Raw genomic sequence first — 18,173 nt, 5'->3', positions numbered from 1 at the left:
ATGTAAAACTTTGATCCTCCATTGTGGCCCCACCCTACCCCCAGGGGTCATGATTTGAACAAACTTGAATCTACACTACCTGAGGATGCTTCAGTATAAATATGATTCATCATGCCTTTGCTGTTCTTGAGAAGATTTTTAAAGATTTTTCCTACATATTTCTATGTAAAACTTTGATCCTCCATTGTCGTCCCACCCTACCCCCAGGGGTCATGATTTCAATAAACTTGAATCTACACTACCCTACCTGAGGATGCTTCCAAATAAATATGACTCATCATGGCTTTGCTGTTCTTGAGAAGAAGATTTTTAAAGATTTTTCCTTTGTATTTCTATGTAAAACTTTGATCCTCCATTGTGGCCCCACCCTACCCCCGGGGGTCATGATTTGAGCAAATTTAAATCTACACTACCTGAGGATGCTTCCATATGAGTTTCATCTTTCCTGGCCCTGTGGTTCTTGAGAAGAAGATTTTTAAAAGATGCTATTAATTTTTCACTAATTCTTTATTATCTCCCCTTGAAAGAGGGCGTGGCCCTTCATTTGAAAAAAATTTGAATCCCCTTCACCTAAGAATACTTTGTGGCAAGTTTGGTTGAAATTGGCCCAGTGGTTCTTGAGAAGAAGTCGAAAATTTTAAAAGTTTACAGACAGACGGACAGACAGACAGACGGACGCCGGACAAAAAGTGACCAGAAAAGCTCACTTGAGCCTTCGGCTCAGGTGAGCTAAAAATGAAATGCGAACATATTTATCACCTGAAAGTATCGAATTTAAGTCACGTATCAAAACATCTCATTATATTCGCATTGTCTTCCAATTTCACAATTAACATTGTCTGAAAATGTATGAAGAATTTGTGAGCGTCAAATGAAACAGCTTTTCATGTCGTAAAAATTTCATTTCTTTATATATGGAATGAATTAAATGATTATCACCTAAAAGTGTTTATTAAAATGTGTTTTCCTTCTTTACATACTGCTGAGACAGATGCCTTGGGTGGATTTCATACCTGTCATTGTAATATCTTCGCCTTTCATTTTGCAAAGTTCTCGCGGTTAGGTATGTACGAGTCATTTCGCGTAAAATATTACAAATCTATCGATACTTAGGACCTTCAGTAGGCGGTGACATGCTTATATTTACGTCACACCGAACGGTCAGTAACAACTGAAAGTCCAAGCTATGGGTAGAAATGTTCCAAGGAATCTACATGTATACGGTATGCCCTTGAAGAATTTGAAGAGTGACATTGTTTTGATATTTCTAAAAATATTGTTCACTTACCAAATTTTCTTTTGTCCATTGAAGAAGTAAATGATCAATGTTGAACTAAAAGTTTTTAAAAATGTAATTAATTTCAAATTAGGTACGTGTAATTGCTAAGCTTTACCTGCATGCAAAATTTTAGATCGATTTCAAGTCATTGAAATCTACCTTTTAAATTAAAAATTGTTAAAAAGAAAATTTTGACCTATTAAAAAATTCCTCGTATTTTCAAGAACCACTCAGGTAAGCGTTAGGATTCATAAGCATTGTATTGAAATTTGTATGCCCTTGGTTGGTTTCGTACGAGTCGAACTATAAAACAAAAACAGAAATGCAGTGATAATATATTTATTACTTGTGTAACCTCCAACATTGCAAGAAAGACCGTTGGGTGAGTGTGGTTTATCGTATAGTGAGTAGACAACAATTCGAATGATCAAAACAACATATTGAATAGAGGTCAAACAATATTCAAGAAAATCGTAAATATGCAATATTGATAAAATAAGAATTCATAGAATTCAAAAAAAAAAAAAAAAAATCGACGGAATAGTTTATTGTTGTAATTGAAGAATCATCTGTTTAATAACAGTAACAAATAATCGTAATTTTTAACTCGATAATTCGTTGTAGGATTGGGGGGGGGGGGGGGCAATGCACGCAGGCAAAAATATAACAACGTATTGAAAAAAGGCCCTATCTGTGGCAACAAAGTGAAAATCAGATCCATCTTATGTAGTTGTGACATTTCAGTCCAAGAGATTCAACAAGGATAAGAAAAACGTAAAAAAATAATAATAATAGCAAGAAAAACAGGTATCAAACAACATAGATGGACTCTCTCTTTGTGTCCTTATTTTGGAATTTCTATATTCTAACAAAATACAGTCGTTGCATCTTTACTAAATACAAGTCACACATTTTATTAGGTTGTGGGATGTCAATCTGCAACATTCACAATATTTCCATATAGAAAAAAAGTTCAAACATATAACGTATACATGTATTTTTTAAATACAGTACGAAAATTCTACGCCCCCCCCCCCCAAAATGCAAATAAGTACGAAATTTTCTTTCTTCGTATATATTCATATAACTTACACTAAAAAGTTACATAAATATACCATATTTAGTTAAATGTGATATTTACCTTTCGTCCTTGTGCGGAACTTCACTTTATTACAAACTTTAAACATGTGCTGTTTGTGAAATTACAAAATATGTTTTTTGTTACAGACAAATCTCGCACCTTATTATCACTTATCATGTTGCCAGATAAACATCAAAACATATTTTTCGGAAAGTCCCACCATTTCAAGTTGTAAATTAGAATACACACCAAAATATATTTTTCGAAAAGTTATTAATTAGCAAGGTTTTTTCGCTTTATATGCAAGTTTATTTCAGATGTTTGTGGATCAAATGCCCCTATCATACCACATATTTACAATTTTTATTTGATTTAAATGTTTAATAGCTTTGTCCAAATTTTATAAGGGCATAAAAATTACACTGTTCGGAGATATAAAAATAAATCATTCTATAAAATATAAATAACTATGCAAAAGAAGCAGCATTACACGTCTCTTTATAACTATAGTGTTTTGGGTTTTTGTATGACTGATTGATTAAATATTGTTTAACGCCGAGTCGGCAATCTTTAAGCCATATTTCGGCGGAAATGAGTAGGAAATATTTTCATAATACGTTCAATAAAATCGGTCATCCAGCCAAGCACTCTGCCTTATATAATACGCGTCCAACTTAAAGAACAAGGACGAAATGTCTCCAATTTCCCCCCTAATTTTCTGCAACTACATGTAACTATATATTTTATTTTCAAAACTTTCCTACAACTACGGTATATAACATTTATTGCAGATATTTTCAATGCCATCAATACCTTATAAGTATAGATATTGATATATACACTGTAAATGATACAATATCGATTTTTTTTCTTTTTGAGTATCGATGCATTATTATATGGATTTAAAATTATTAAATACATGTAAATTTTCAAAGATCATGCAGATGCGGATTTATTTTGCAAAATGCATCATTAGTCCGGAGATCACACGGACTGAAAATGTCCGTCTAGCCACACTATTAAAGCTATAGACTCATTTCTAATATTGGAGTCAGACCAGATATTACAAAATTTTCTCAAAGGTCTGTTTTATTTTTTTTTTCTTGAATTAAAAGATATGTGACTTATATTCTATATAATTTGATATATCGACCAATCGATATTATTTAAGGGATATATCGATACCTTAATTATCATCAAAGATAGTATTTCTTAGTAAGATACAATACTGCATCTTTAATATCGCTCTAAAACCTGCTTTATTTCATAATGCCCCTGAAGGTAGAGTAAAATATGCATAAAAATGAAAATAGGAAACATTGTTGTATGAATGTAGACACTTGGAATGATTTAAATGAAACAATGTGTCAAATATGTGATATAAAAAGAATTTTACACTATCTGACGTGAAATCAAGAAATGTATAACTTTTTCAAGAAAAGTGCCATCATAATAAAAGCCATAGATTTTGAATCCGTCCCCACTGTACACGGAAGAGCGGGAGTGGATCTTAAATCTGTGTATATTGGGAATGTGAACATGAGTATACATGAACCATGACTTATAATTTTAAAATAAAGAAGTTGTTTCTATCATTCAATTTGAAATGTGCTCAATTCTCATGGAAAAATTTCCTGAATCTAATATAAATGCAAAACTTATTTAAAACTACGTTACAGATAAACGTTCAAAATATGACAATACATTGCATGTAGAAGGTCTATTAACAATTGAACAAACAATTGAAAAGGTAAGTTGATCAAACTAAATCATATTCATGGTATTTATACATTTCATCCAAGGTTATTGCAGTTGCCATCTGTTCCTCGAGAATGACCATTCTCAGTTAATTCAGACTGTTTATCTTCCTTTTCATCCTCTTTCGTCTGCTTCACCTCATCCACCTGACAGCAAATGTCCTTCAAACTTTCGTCTTTTTCATCTTCTTCCTCCTCATCGCTCGTGATTTCCAGTAACTTAGATTTATCTCGTCCATGGCGAATACAACCGTACTGGACATGAGTGTAGTACAGAACAAAGTTACTAACAATAATTGGGACAGTGAAAGCGATCATCAATAAACCGGATATTGCGCAGAGACTTCCGATGACGTAGCCAGGAGCTGTTGCAGGGTTCATATCACCGTAACCCACAGTTGTCATAGTAATGACACTCCACCAGAAACCTATTGGAATGTTGTCGTAGCCACTGTCCGGTTCCGCAAAATGTATCAAGGAGGCAAAGATGACCATCCCGATCAGCAGAAAGACAAACATAAGGAGGAGTTCATTAAAACTAGCCTTTAGAGTATAAAGTAATATCCATAGTCCAGGAACATGGCGGATGAGTCTAAATATACGACATAACCTTAACATGCGTAAAATAAAAATGAAGTCCATGAAAGGCCAGTCATTTCCTTGTGGATTGGAAAGCTTTAAGAAAAATTCGATATAATCTGGAAGTATAGCAACGAAATCGATTATGTTTTGTAAGGCGGTAATAAATTGGCACTTCCGGGGACAAAAAATGAATCGGGTTAAAAATTCCACCGTAAAAAACGACACACAAACAAGGTCCATGATAATGAGCGCCGGATGAACTACTGTGTCATTTTTCGGAACCACGGGATCGGCGGTGGTTGTGTTCGATTGGATGACCGTGTGGTTTCGGGCTTCGTGAATGTTGGAAAATGTGAAGAGATCGTATAGAGTTTCATAGTCCTTGAGGAAATCTGTATGTTTTGAAATCCGAAATAATGGATGCGTTTCCGCGCAGAATGAGAAAATAGAAAGGAAGACAAAAATGATGGAAATCCACGCATATATCTGAAAAGATAATAAATGATTTTAAATCATTTATACAAATTCTAATAATTGCAGGATGCTATTCAGAATGCGCTAGAAAAACACACATGTACCAGTTTTTGGCACCAAAAAACTATATAATCTTTGCAAAACGTCAGACAGATGTTTTTGATAATCTCAATACTATATATATATATATATATATATATATATATATATATATATATATATATATATATATATATATATATATATATATATATATATATAAAATCATAAAAGAAAATGCACAGTTTCCAAATTTCATTCAACACAAGCGCTTTCTGGATTTCATAATCCGTCTTCAGGAGTACATAATTTGAACTCAAAAGTTCAAATTCTGTACACCTGAAGACGGATTATGAAATCCAGAAATTTTGAATGAAATTTGAAAACTGTGCATTTTCTTTTTCTTTTATGATTATTTTTGCTGTGTGACATCATCTTTTAAGTACTTTTGAATTATATATATAGAAAAAAACAATAAATATGTATTTTAGTACCATGATAGTCAGTGATTGACTTTTTTCACAGACTATGAATATGATATATGATCTTCTTCTCTTTGTAGGCAAACTATTTTTGTCTATAGAAATAATCATATAATCCGATATTATGACTCCGCAGATTGAATAGGGTGTGGTGCACTGATTTCATATTGCTCGATGTTTTGTGGGTATTTTAGGAAACGAGATCTTGTTTGATCAAAATTGCCGATGTTTAATCTTATCTTAGAAACGTTGTCTCATAGCAACGAATTTATTAAAGCTAAAAGGACAGTCTGTTTGCGAAATAAAAACTAAGGCTGTTATTAATCAACTGTATATATATACATACATACGTCAATTATGAATGAAAAGGAAAAACAGTATTTAACGTACACCTAGCAGCTGGTGTTTGTAAAGTGAATCAATTGAGATCTGGAGGGTGAATAATGTAAGGGCCGAAATTTCTAGTACACCTTGTAGTAAATATCAAGAAAGTGTTCAGATCAAAATAAAATACTGTATTGAGACAAGTATTGAAGTAGGTTTTGGGTAGAAATTAGATCATCACCAACAATGGCGAAAAGTTTGCAACTTGAATTCGTAGATCCAGATTGCAACATATATAGACAAGTTAAGGTCTGACTCAAAAATAATATATTGTGAAAAATAATTAAAAAGATTACTGAACGATTACGACAAATTCATAATGGAACGTCAAAAATCCTTTTGAATCTTTATAGCTGAACGTTAAAGTGATTGATATAAGTCATGACTAGATAACTTAAGTTATCTGGGGAACATTTAAAAAATTTACAAAAAAAAAAAAAAAAAAAAAAAGTGTAACTAAAAGAAATACATTTTCTTTTTATAAATTCATATTTTTTTGTTTGTTTGTTCGTTTGTTTGTTTTTGTTTTGTTTAAACGAAAACATGTACAGTGAACTTAGAAATATACATTCAAATCAAATGATTAAAAATCGCAAAAAGGCTTAAAATTTCTGTGTGGGGAAAAAAACCCTTTTCTCACGGTCTCTTGTTTCAGGAAATCAGTTCTTCTCAGTATTTATTACAAGGTACTTGTCGTCTTCGATGTAGTAACAGTTCGTGATTATTCAATATAACTGATATTTGATCTCTACATACTTTAAAAACATGTCCTATTTTTATATTATCGGGTGCGTCTTTTTTTTCCAATTTAACAATGGAAGTTAAATTATAAGGCCTATTTACTTCCTACGCGAAGATCTAATCTGATTGTCTTATTTTTTTCGGGAAATTTTTCGATCTTTTTTTTTTTCTTGTTTGTTTTTTTTTTCTTATTTTTTTTTTAGTTCTACGTTTACTTAATCTCATTAGACCCCCTTTCACACCTTCAGTTCTTTTATTATGTTTGTCACTTGTAATTATCGCAAATATAATATTTCATTTCAATATACATTCTTATCTGGCGTCAATTTCAATTCTATCGAAGCTTAGTAAATTAATTTTTAATTTTTGCTAATCTAAGCTAGAGGTTTAATTAGTTATATTGATAGATGTATCTTAGAATCAACCTATCGTGTACATTTTAGTTTGTTCAAATCATACTCGGGCCACAATAATGAATAAAAGTTTAACATGAGAATTTAAACTAAGAAAAAAAAAACATTCTAAAACTCTTTTCAAATATAGGAGAACCAGTTGGAAGTCTCCCCATTTAGTGTACATTCAAGTCTATTCAAATCCATGGATAAAATATTCTCAAGAACAGAAGGGCTTAAGTTAATAGTACTAATATGCATGTATTTCCATGTAGTGTATATTCAAGTTCTCCCCTACACCCCCCCCCACCCCCCTCGTAGAAGCAACAAAGCTACTACATTTCAAATAGATGGGATCCAAATTCAGAATCTCAGAAATACATTAGATACTATAAAAGATATAAATTTAATATAAAATTTAATCTTAAAATCCACTTTTTTCATGCCGATTTTACCACATCTTTATTGCAATAGATAAATTGTGAATCTCAAGTGTCATTTAATTATCAAATTGGAGGGATATTTCGCCATATTAATATACATGTACATGAAATAGTTTCAATCATTGATGATCCCTTTTTATCACATATTCGCTAGCCAAGGGTGACGATCCGCTCCTCTCCTCTTTTCACAGAGGAGAGGAGCGGATCGTCACTCTTGGCCGGCGAAGATGTTTTTAATCAATGCATTTAGTAAATAATACGGTTTACCCCTCCCAATTTTCGTATGCACTGTATTCCTATTGTTGGAGGTGAAAATATATGAGAAGCCGCATTTCCTAGTTTATCGGCTATAGGTGTTAATTACTTAAAATGTGTATAGTTCTGACCTAATACTATACATATACATGTATATTCTAGTTTATTGCAACTTCAGCACATTTCATTACTAATCTTCTGGGTTGCCCTTTTCGAAAACTGTCCTAATTTATTAAATACCTTCATTGAGAATAAGATCTTTGATTGAGAATTCTTTAAAATTTCCGGCATTACTGAGGATACAAGACATACCACTGCTATATCGTATATCATGACTTATTTCTGTATACATCCTACACGTGGCCCTAATAACATTTAGGGGGTAGACGGATGTTGGGGATAATCTTGATCATGTCATGTTCTGACTCCGTAGGGGTCATTACGAAAATTAAAACAGGACAGCTAGAATGTTATCTTGTTTTTGTTTTTTTTTGGGGGGGGGTGTTATATATGAACCAAACAATTTTATATTTAAAAATCCACAAAGATATGATATTTGCAGGCTTACAATAAGTATAAAAGGTTTTGAACCTGTAAAAATACATTGTAATATTAATAATAATGTAATTAATAATACATATAACTAAGTTTTCAGCAATTACACATGCAGATAATATTCGAATTATTTTCGTGTTTTCATATTACAGTGAAATACATTTAACTCTATTTTATTATATTTGTTTCAGGTGTTTTGATATCAGTTTGACCAACTGTGATTTTATTCATCAAATCATTTTGTGCAGTGCTGCATTATGAATATTTTGGTCCATTTACTATAAGTTCAAATCACACATGACCTAGATGTTTTTTTTTTAATATCAGCAATACTTCGTCCGACCTTGAATCTATTTCAGCCAACCATATTTATTAATTTATCACGTTTCAATCAAATTTTAACATAATTATCATAAATAGATACAGTATGTAGTGTATTCGCAGTCTCGGTTTTGTTCATGCTAATTTTGCGCTTTCGCATTAATAAAAAACCAATGTCCTCACCTCTATATGCATGCATGTGAACATGTAATGTAATACATATTTATTACTAGGTTTTCAGCATTTATACATGTATTTAATAATAGAATAATTTTTCCTTTACATTTAACTCTGTTTGATAATAAGTGTGTTTTGAAATTTAGTAGATAAAACCACAGTGACTATAACCTTATTATGTCCAAATGATAATATGTCAGGGATATTTTGGTGCATTTACTTTGTTCAAATCCCGCATAACTTAATAACATGCGACCTTGAATCTCTATCTTTGCTATAAGTCATTAATCAAGTTCCATCAAGTTTCAGAACCAGTGACATGTTTTAAACTTGTACTGTATGATTCTGTTTCGTTTATTGCTATTTTCGCGCTTTCGCATCAAAAAACACACAAAAAAAAAGCAAAAGAAAAAAAACAGACAAAAACAAAAAAACCTATCTCCTCAACCCCATATACCGGTATATGATATTCAGGTTATTTTCAAAAGTGCTAATTCCCCTGTTTTGTCCTACCTTACAAAATAGCGATGATATACTACGAAACAAAGCTGAACAGTCTATAATTAGTCCTTTGATTTACATTTAGCTTATCGATACAAAGACTCTAACAAAGATATCAGCAGTTCCAGCGATGCTTGAGAGCCAAACATCTATTTATATAACGTCCACTGCTAATTAGTGTGTACATCTCAGGAAAATTAAGGTATATTTTTTCTCACTTCACAGGAAAAATCAATGTAATAACAATATATTTATGTAAACCTTGAGTTTGTGGCCATTATCACCTGATAAATGTTATTTTTTGATGGACACGTCAGTCATGTTTTCGGAGATATCTTTTATTTATACATATACATACATATATAAATGCTTCATGGATTGATTTTGGTTAATTTTTCTTGTTTATCATTGGCTTTAAACGTATTCATTTCCTATATATATATATATATATATATATATACATATATATATATATATATATATATATATATATATATATATATATATATATATATATATATATGTACAGCAGTGAGCAGAATACTATATCCCTAAAAGTATACAGTACAGTCACATCAACCAATAAATTCAATGCATGTACACTGTACTCTAAATTTACATTGTATCTACAAAAGTAACAGCATTTTCAAAAAGATATTGAATTTGAAGCAATTTTTACACTTGTAACAATGATTTTAAAATTTAAAATGATTTTTAAAACATTAAATAAGATTTTTTCACTCCATATATATTGCCATTTACGGTTTTTGTTTTGGTTTTTCTTAATTTTCTTTTGTTTTTTCGAGTCTGGAAACAAAGGGTGGATTAATCAAAGAAAGCCATCTGCTTTTAATGTCAAAACTGTATAAAAATATAACAATGGACCACACACCATAGTATCGTTATTTTCTAGAGGTCTAGTTATTTGATGATGCAACTCAGATTAGGCCCATCACTTGCGAAGATGTTACTATGAACGGCAAAAAAAAAAAAAAAAAAAAAAAAAAAAGTGACAATATTCTCTGCATATTGACCAATGAAGTAAATGGAATGACACCTATAGCTGCTAGTTATTTTTGTTTTCTTTTTGTTTGCTTTTGTTTTTCCATTGAGTTGTATGTATATGCATACAAATAATAACTGGTCAAGCAATCAATCGCTTGAAAATCAACAGAATTTTAGTGAAGAATGTTAACGATTTCACAGAGTGTAGCTGACTTAAATGCACTAAATTACTAGATGTATACACTATTAGATACTTAATCAATGTTTACTGACTATTAGACTAGAGTATATCATTTGACAACACAAGGCAAATATATTGTTTAATCCAAAATACTCTTCATTACTTATATCAAGGACGCAATAATCAAATATTTTGCCACAAAAAAAGCAGCCAAAAAAATTGAAAAGGGACTGACTCTTCTATAGAACAGTAAATTAAGCTTCTTTGCTTCTACTCTCCCAACCACATATAGAGTAGTTCTAAAGTACCATAATTACCAGCGCTGCTACACTAACAGAAGATAGTATAGGTTGGAAAGCGTGGGGGACTGGGGTAGTTTTTCATGCGTTTCTCCAGTACAACAGTTATGCAAAAACACCCTGTATATTGCCTTAATGTACAAATGAAAGAAATTAACCAAGTGACTTACCTTAGCACCTAGTGAGGTATTTGGGTTTTGAAGGAAGTTCCACACTACAGCTTTACATCGGGTCCAGAAATGTGGGCTGTTCCTGTCTTTCTCTAAATGCTGCTGAGTCATGGATCTTTTTCGATCGTACTCCAACTTCTCCAAAGACTTGTTTTGAGTTTTCCACGTGTTGTAGGGCTGCCAACAGCATCGTTCTATGTCCTCTTCCTCGATCCCCCAGTAGTCAAATTCCCTCTGGACTGCTGGGCCACAAAGATACGTTGGCAGATGAAGTTCATTTGTCCGTAAATAATTCAACACAACACTGAATAACTGCGGATCCCTGTCGAAAAAGTAGTCGTCCTTGCTTTCACGATAATATCTTCGAAGTTCTGATTCACTGGCCAGCTTACACGATTTTAATCTGCTAAGTGTTTGTTTATATGTTTCGAAAATTTGTCCACCAACATTGAGAATGACCGTTTCCTTGTTTTTTAAGTTGATGCTGTTTCGGTATGGGCTTCGTTGTTCGTCATCGGGTTCATTGATGCTGACTTTACTTCGGGATCTGACAACCTGTCCCCCGCCACCCATCACAGAGAGGGCAGGGAACGCCATATTGCCATCTGAACTCTTTCTGTTTGTGTTTTCTACCTGACGGCTGTGTTTGTTATTTGTAGACCTTTGCGCATCACAGTTGACGCAATTATTGGTTTCTTCTTCACTTTCATCTGAGTGCGGTGTCATGAGCCGGGTAGATTTATACCGTCCATGGTTGACACATTGCTTTCTCCGTTTCGTCGAATCCCTGGAGAGTGGTATGGACGTTCGCCGAGTCTGAGTAGGAAAGGCAGAAATACAGTAATTCATGATCTAGAACTATTTAGTGTACACTAAATCTACCAATATATGTTCACATTTTGAATATCAATGCAAGCTTAGGAATGATAAGTATTAGAAATCCTTATTTCAACAGAAGAAGCGACGTGAAGAAAAAGAAACTGTTGCGCGCTTTTAGTTCCATTTCATTGCTGAAGAACGTTCGTCCAAGACACACGTATAATGTTTTAAGCAAACTATGAAAATCCAATGTCTTAAGCAATGCAGACTGGATTTAAATTAGCACATAATTAAAACTGTCAATCTTTAAAAAACTTCTTCGTTATAGGTAAACGAAAATCAACGTTTTCAGGTGTATAATGACTTAAACCATCTAACTGGTCGATGGGTGTCTACATTGTTTCTACAACCTCCAAGTTGTACGGTATTGACGCGAGGGAAAACATCAGGCCAAGAAAATTAGTGTTTTGGTTTCACTGGCTAGTGTTGAACGCGAATGCTGACCCCTCTCCTCACAATAGCCTGAAATACGTTTGCTTCGACTTTCTTGGCCCAATAAGTCCTCATTGTTATATCTGTTTTCCTCCTGGTAATATATATTACTGACTTTTATTATCGCCGCTAATTTAATTTTACACTTTCGTGTTGTAATCATTGCTATCGGTTGTTTAAAGTCCCAGAAGGTAACAGAAGTTTCAATATGGGAGATCGGGCAATTTTGCAAAAGAATAAATGATTAATGAAGGAGCACTCAAATTAGATCATTTGGAGTTAATATATACTATACAGTATAAACCCAATAAAATATATATTTAAAGTTCATTTTCTTTATGCATTTAAACATATTTGTATGATAAATGATAATTAAAAGTGGTGGAACTCAAAAAAATGTATTTAAACTTACTATCTTTTGGGGATAAATATAGCATTTGTTCAAAAGTATAGGGCGGGGATCTAGAGAAGGTGGATAAAACAAAAAATTCGCCTGGCATGTTACAGGTGAAGGAACAAAACGTCCGAAGTGTGCATGTATGTTGGTAAAGCACCACAACAGTAAACAGAAACCGAAGTTAATGGCTGAAGACAGGTATATAGGTTCGTGGGAAGATAAATAATTACCGGGCGATATATTTTATTGTTCCTAATTGATAGATGATGACCAACTGTCGCAAAATGCTGATGTTCGTTTCTTTGTTGTTGTTTTTTTTATAATTATTACCCAGGCCTATCTTTCAGAAAAAATAGCGAACATTTAAGTCAATATGTACTTTTACATTATGGACTTTTGATGGCAATATGATTTTATACTGACCAGAAAAATACTGATATTGACAACGAGACAAAGCTTCGGAGTATATATTGACAACTAAATTCTGAATCTAAAAAAATCAACTTGCAACTTGAAGCCCTCAACCCCCCCCCCCCAAAAAAAAAAATAATTAAGAAGCTTTATCAATATACATGTACGAGTATATTGAAAGGTACAAAACAAAGAGAAACACTAATTTGTTAAATGCCATTTATGAAGTCTCATTTTTGGTTATTTAAAAATAATTTCAATTTCATTCTGTCACGAATTTCTTAAAATCTTATCATATGTTTCCATAATGTAGTATCTTTATCATTTGCCTGTATTGTGTACTGGACGGTTCCCATTATACGTAAATATATACTCAAGAATGATAAAATATTGGGCAAAACTTGTCCATGGAAAAGAAAACAAATTGTGTAGTATTGTATATATGTATTTACGTAAACAATATGATAAAGGAGAAATGACAAACTACTGGATTTCATTTGAACAAAATATTTTTGACAGATGTGTTTTATCAAATATATAGTACGAGCAATATTTCCATAATGTAAATTGGATAGCTGCTACAGTCAAACAAAGATTAAAAGATCAATACATTCAAAAGTGGAATAATGAAGTTCAAGAATCTTCAAAAAGTTTAAATTATAGAATTTTTAAAACCAATTTTGAGTGCGAAAAATATTTAACACTATTTTCATGTAAATTTAGAAAAAAAAACTTTAGTTAAATTTAGAACCACAAACCACCACCTTCCACTTGAAACAGGTAGATGGAATGGTACTCAAAGAAATGAAAGATTTTGTAGGTTATGCGATAGTAATCATATAGGAGATGAATATCAATTGAGGAAAGATTTTCTGAACCAAAAATTTTGTTCTAATCCAAAGTCTATGAAGTTTTGTGAAGTCATATGCCAAAATAATGTTGATTCTTTGAAAAAATTATGTACAAATATAAAAAGTAGTTTTCGTCTAGAGGACTGTTTCAGGTATTCTTTTTATTATCATTATTACTTTGTATCGCAATGTTCCCCACTTCCCTCAAATTATTAAATATCGTTGTTGTTGTTTTTTTTAAAAAAAAAAAAAACATGTTTAACTAATTATTTCTCTGCATTATATATGTCACGATAATAAAAACCTCATGTTTCCCTGTGTTTATGATAAAAACGTGTATGTGTTACAGAGAAACTCGCGCGAAGGCTGGTCTTTTTTCTGACACATGGCATGTTTTTGGATTCCTTATATACATCTGTTTTCAATTGGTAAATAAGTGCAAATTACAATTACACCAAAGTTGTATATATATTCACTCTTATAATACTTCATTATTGTTCCAAGTTTTTTGTTATATAAAATTTTCTATATGTTCCTGTATGTATAACTATTGAGCCGAATTGAGAGAATTTAACCTTAAATTATCGGGACAGTTAATTATTTTATATACAAAATTAATATATAACCATTTAATTCGAAAAATTATAAATGTTTTTAATTATAATTACGAGTACTTACATGTAATTCTTCCATTCCTAGCAAAGTTTTGATAGATATAAATATATTTTCGTTCGTGAATTTCACCTTTCCTTTGTTAATTCAAAAAATGTATTAAGTATTTTTAATTCTTGCTATTATTAATATGAACTTTAAATTGATTATGCTCTAACGTGCACTTCATGGGTTCAAGTAGGTACACATGTATTAAATTAAGAAGCTGGACTTGAGGGAAAATGTTGAAAATTGTGCGAAAATGAAAAGTGTATAATTAATTATTGAAATACAATTTTAATACTCTCCTAGTAACTGGCTCACATAATATCAAATATATGATATATTTGATATTGTTTTAGGGGATACCATACATGATCTACAATCGGTCGAGACTGCTTTGTCGGAACAGCAATTAGTTAATCAGCTTGTGTTTTGTTCGGATTAGATCCAAGTTGTACTCTTTCAGTAAGAGTACATGTTTCGTGATCACTTAAGAAAAGAAAAAAAAAACGGAAAGGAGAAAAAGGATTAAAATCTATATTTAAATGCAAACAATAAACCTCTTGTAAAATTTCCAAATTATTTTTAGAAATGGCTTTGGTCTGTTAGATGATAAAAATGTTATACCTGTTGCATTGCGAGATTCAATGAAGGTGTTCATCAGTTTGTAACGTTACCAAGGACTTACTTCATGGTATTTAGGACGTACTTGAACCTTATGCATCTGAACAAGCAATATTATCAGTATTTATAGATCCTGTAATTTCATTTACTTGGGAATGTAAGTACAACATAAAAAAGTGCGATCATGTTGTTACTATAGGAAACTAATACATGGTAAAACGTCCTTGTTTGTTTATCCATTTGCCAGTCGAAGAGAATAAGTTTCTTTCAACCTGATACTTTTCAGCACCAAAAAATAATAAAGATACTTGGAACACATGCATGAACTGAATGGATAAAGCAAGTGGCATTGGACGAATTATTTACGATCATGATGAAACCTCACAGCAGGGCTTTGACATCTTTGCATACTCTTGGAGCCCATAAGACAACGACAAACTGTCAAACATTCAAGTAATTTATCTACATCTGCACGTAAAGCGTATGCACATTATTGTTTCTCAGCAATCGTGCATCATAAAAAGAATGTGTTCTGGCATATCTGGAACCAAAACATATCTCTGATTGACCTTACGAAGTGTTCCTTGGCGCGATTAATGAAAAGATGCCGAAAAAAATTACTTAGGGTGACAGACTTTCATATCGTCTTCGTCCATTAATTTCCATCAAAAAATTTAGCTCTGTTTCTTAATCAACTATAAATATCTTTAAAATCTTAACATATTTTAATAATTTATTTTAAAAAGTTAAATTTCCTTGAACAATTCCACGATTCAGTACGCAAGTTGACAAAAAAAAAATCACTTGCATGGACTAGTACTATTCCTACAATATGTGGTAAATTCAGACTTATTCTCAATGCAGGTTGTTTGTTTTAATTACATGTCATTTTACAGGTATGTACAATTTCCTATGTACTGAAGGTATGATGATTATCATAAATTTACGTAAGATATGATTTCTCCATAATCTTTCGCATCCCCAAGGAAAAAAGTATGGTATTAATTTACGCTGAAGGAAATAAATAATTTGAATGCACTCCGAAGTAATGTGTATCAGCTTTTTAAAAAGTAATTATGAATATATAATCTAATAATTTTCATCTCGACATAGTTAACATTAAGTACTGACATGCTGGATAAAAAAATGTCTGGGTGAAAGTTAATATCAGGTCAGACATAATTGAAATACATTTCTTGAATAAGCTTAAACAAAAATACAACTGTACAAATAGGTGAGAAACGTTTAAATGTTCTATAAACATTTACTTTTTCTTCAAAGCGATATCAAATGTTTTATCAAAATGTTTAGTTGAGGAGAAGGGTGTATTTAAGGCTAAAGTAAGTCAAGCTCGTTTTATGCACCCTTCTCTATTCATAATGTAGAAAGCATAATTGCCTAGGTGCATAATACTATAATGAGCACAGTAAAATAATATTTGATCTCTGCATATCGCGTCTGAACCTTTACAGAAAATTATGGGAAACAGCAGATTTGCTGTTTAGTTGCACGGAAGTTTCTTAAATTATATTGTTATGGCCTTTGTTTTAGACTCGTTGTTTAGAAAATAATACATTCAAATTTGAGTTAAGAAAGAATAAAATTTAGTTCAAAGCAAGGATAACTTGCAAGAAAATGAATTGTAGATAACAGTTCCTTTATCATATAAGTATACATGTATTTCTATTCTGATTTCCCTCTGTATTTTGTACATCAAACAAATGCATGGAAAATCACGTGGTTCATGAAAAAACCCAGGAAAAGCAACTTCGAGTACATCAAAATTCTTTGCTAATTAATAAAAACAACTATATTACTGTGTCTAAATAACAACTCACACCGACCAAACACTTACCCAGTCCTTCGACTTGCGAATGGTAGACAGCGCTGAGGAGACCCTTCATTAACCCAAAGGCGATACTTATTTCAGCAACATAAAAAATCATAAAATATGGGGCCAAACAAACAAGCGTTTAGACACTTCACATTCATACGTCACGGATGTATTGTTTTAGGAACAGACGTTATGTAAGGCTCTTGTCTGTACTCTTTTGATCGTTATCTTTTGATGTAGTACCGCGAGTGCCAGTGATGAGAGTTACCCTACTTAGATGTGCCTTTGTGATGAAGATACGAGAAAATGACCAAAAAAGCAGTAAAAAAGAAACTCGCAAAAACGTGTATTTTTTAAGAAAATAAAACCAATTGCCTACCTTGCTGCAAGGAAACGGTGCAGAAGTAGCAATCAAATTAAAATCCATTATCTGAATAAAAAACACCATAATAAAATTTCCATTTAGGTGTCACAAATTATGACAATGGCCTATATATTCAAACATTTTGAGGACTTTAACATTCGGTGCGAAAATTGGTAGCCATGTTTTATATCGTCTGTGATGCCTAAAGCACAATTACGAGACAAATGTTGACGAGCAAGAGAGAAAGGAGGCATGGAGAGGGTTAACTTAGAGTTTGTCTGGCACAGAAACAAAAATATACGACAAGAGTGTACTTGAATGTGACGCGACTTTTACAGTACTGTGTACAATGACGATGATTCAGCGGTCGGAGGTTTGCTGATAGAATTCAGAAAGTCCAATCTTTGTGAAGAAGCATTATATTAATAAATACTCGATATTCCAAAGGGCCCAGTATATTGTACAAAAGTTATTTTTCAGGAGAGAAGACAGGATTACAAGCTGGAGGGGGGGGGGGGCAATAATCTCATTCTGTAAGTTGAAATATTTAACATATGAAACAAAAGGTTACTAGTCACAAATGCTAAATGGTTTTGATTTCTTTGACAG

The 18,173-nt window shown here is 32.1% G+C and overlaps 1 protein-coding gene across 2 annotated transcripts; it reads right to left on the bottom strand.

Annotated features, from left to right (window-relative positions):
- Nucleotides 1-2,298: 2,298 nt before the first annotated feature.
- Nucleotides 2,299-17,816, bottom strand: LOC133205564 (potassium voltage-gated channel subfamily C member 3-like). 2 transcript variants are annotated; one of them, XM_061341401.1, is made up of 3 exons: nt 17,580-17,816; nt 11,119-11,934; nt 2,299-5,185 (listed from the first exon to the last, which is right to left on the bottom strand). In XM_061341401.1, the coding sequence occupies exons 1-3, from the start codon at nt 17,646-17,648 to the stop codon at nt 4,154-4,156; spliced, it is 1,917 nt and encodes a 638-aa protein (XP_061197385.1). In that variant the 5' UTR covers nt 17,649-17,816; the 3' UTR covers nt 2,299-4,153. The 2 variants fall into 2 exon arrangements, with proteins under 2 accessions (XP_061197385.1, XP_061197386.1); XM_061341402.1 differs by lacking the exon at nt 17,580-17,816 and adding an exon at nt 17,222-17,314.
- Between the last annotated feature and the right edge of the window lie 357 nt (nt 17,817-18,173).

Source organism: Saccostrea echinata, unplaced genomic scaffold (genome assembly GCF_033153115.1).
Source record: "Saccostrea echinata isolate AGI-Se365-2 ecotype Australia unplaced genomic scaffold, CSIRO_AGI_Sech_v1 ptg000054l, whole genome shotgun sequence".
NCBI lineage: Eukaryota > Metazoa > Mollusca > Bivalvia > Ostreida > Ostreidae > Saccostrea > Saccostrea echinata.
Note: the sequence above shows the minus strand (reverse complement) of the source record. Positions and strands in the feature narration are given on the sequence as shown.

Coding starts and splice junctions, on each gene's coding strand:
- LOC133205564 (XM_061341401.1), bottom strand. CDS start 17,648: ATGGTGTTTTTTATTCAGATAATGGATTTTAATTTGATTGCTACTTCT. Junction 11,935..17,579: donor CACCGTTTCCTTGCAGCAAG/GTAGGCAATTGG, acceptor TTTCCTACTCAG/ACTCGGCGAACGTCCATACC. Junction 5,186..11,118: donor ATACCTCACTAGGTGCTAAG/GTAAGTCACTTG, acceptor TTATCTTTTCAG/ATATATGCGTGGATTTCCAT.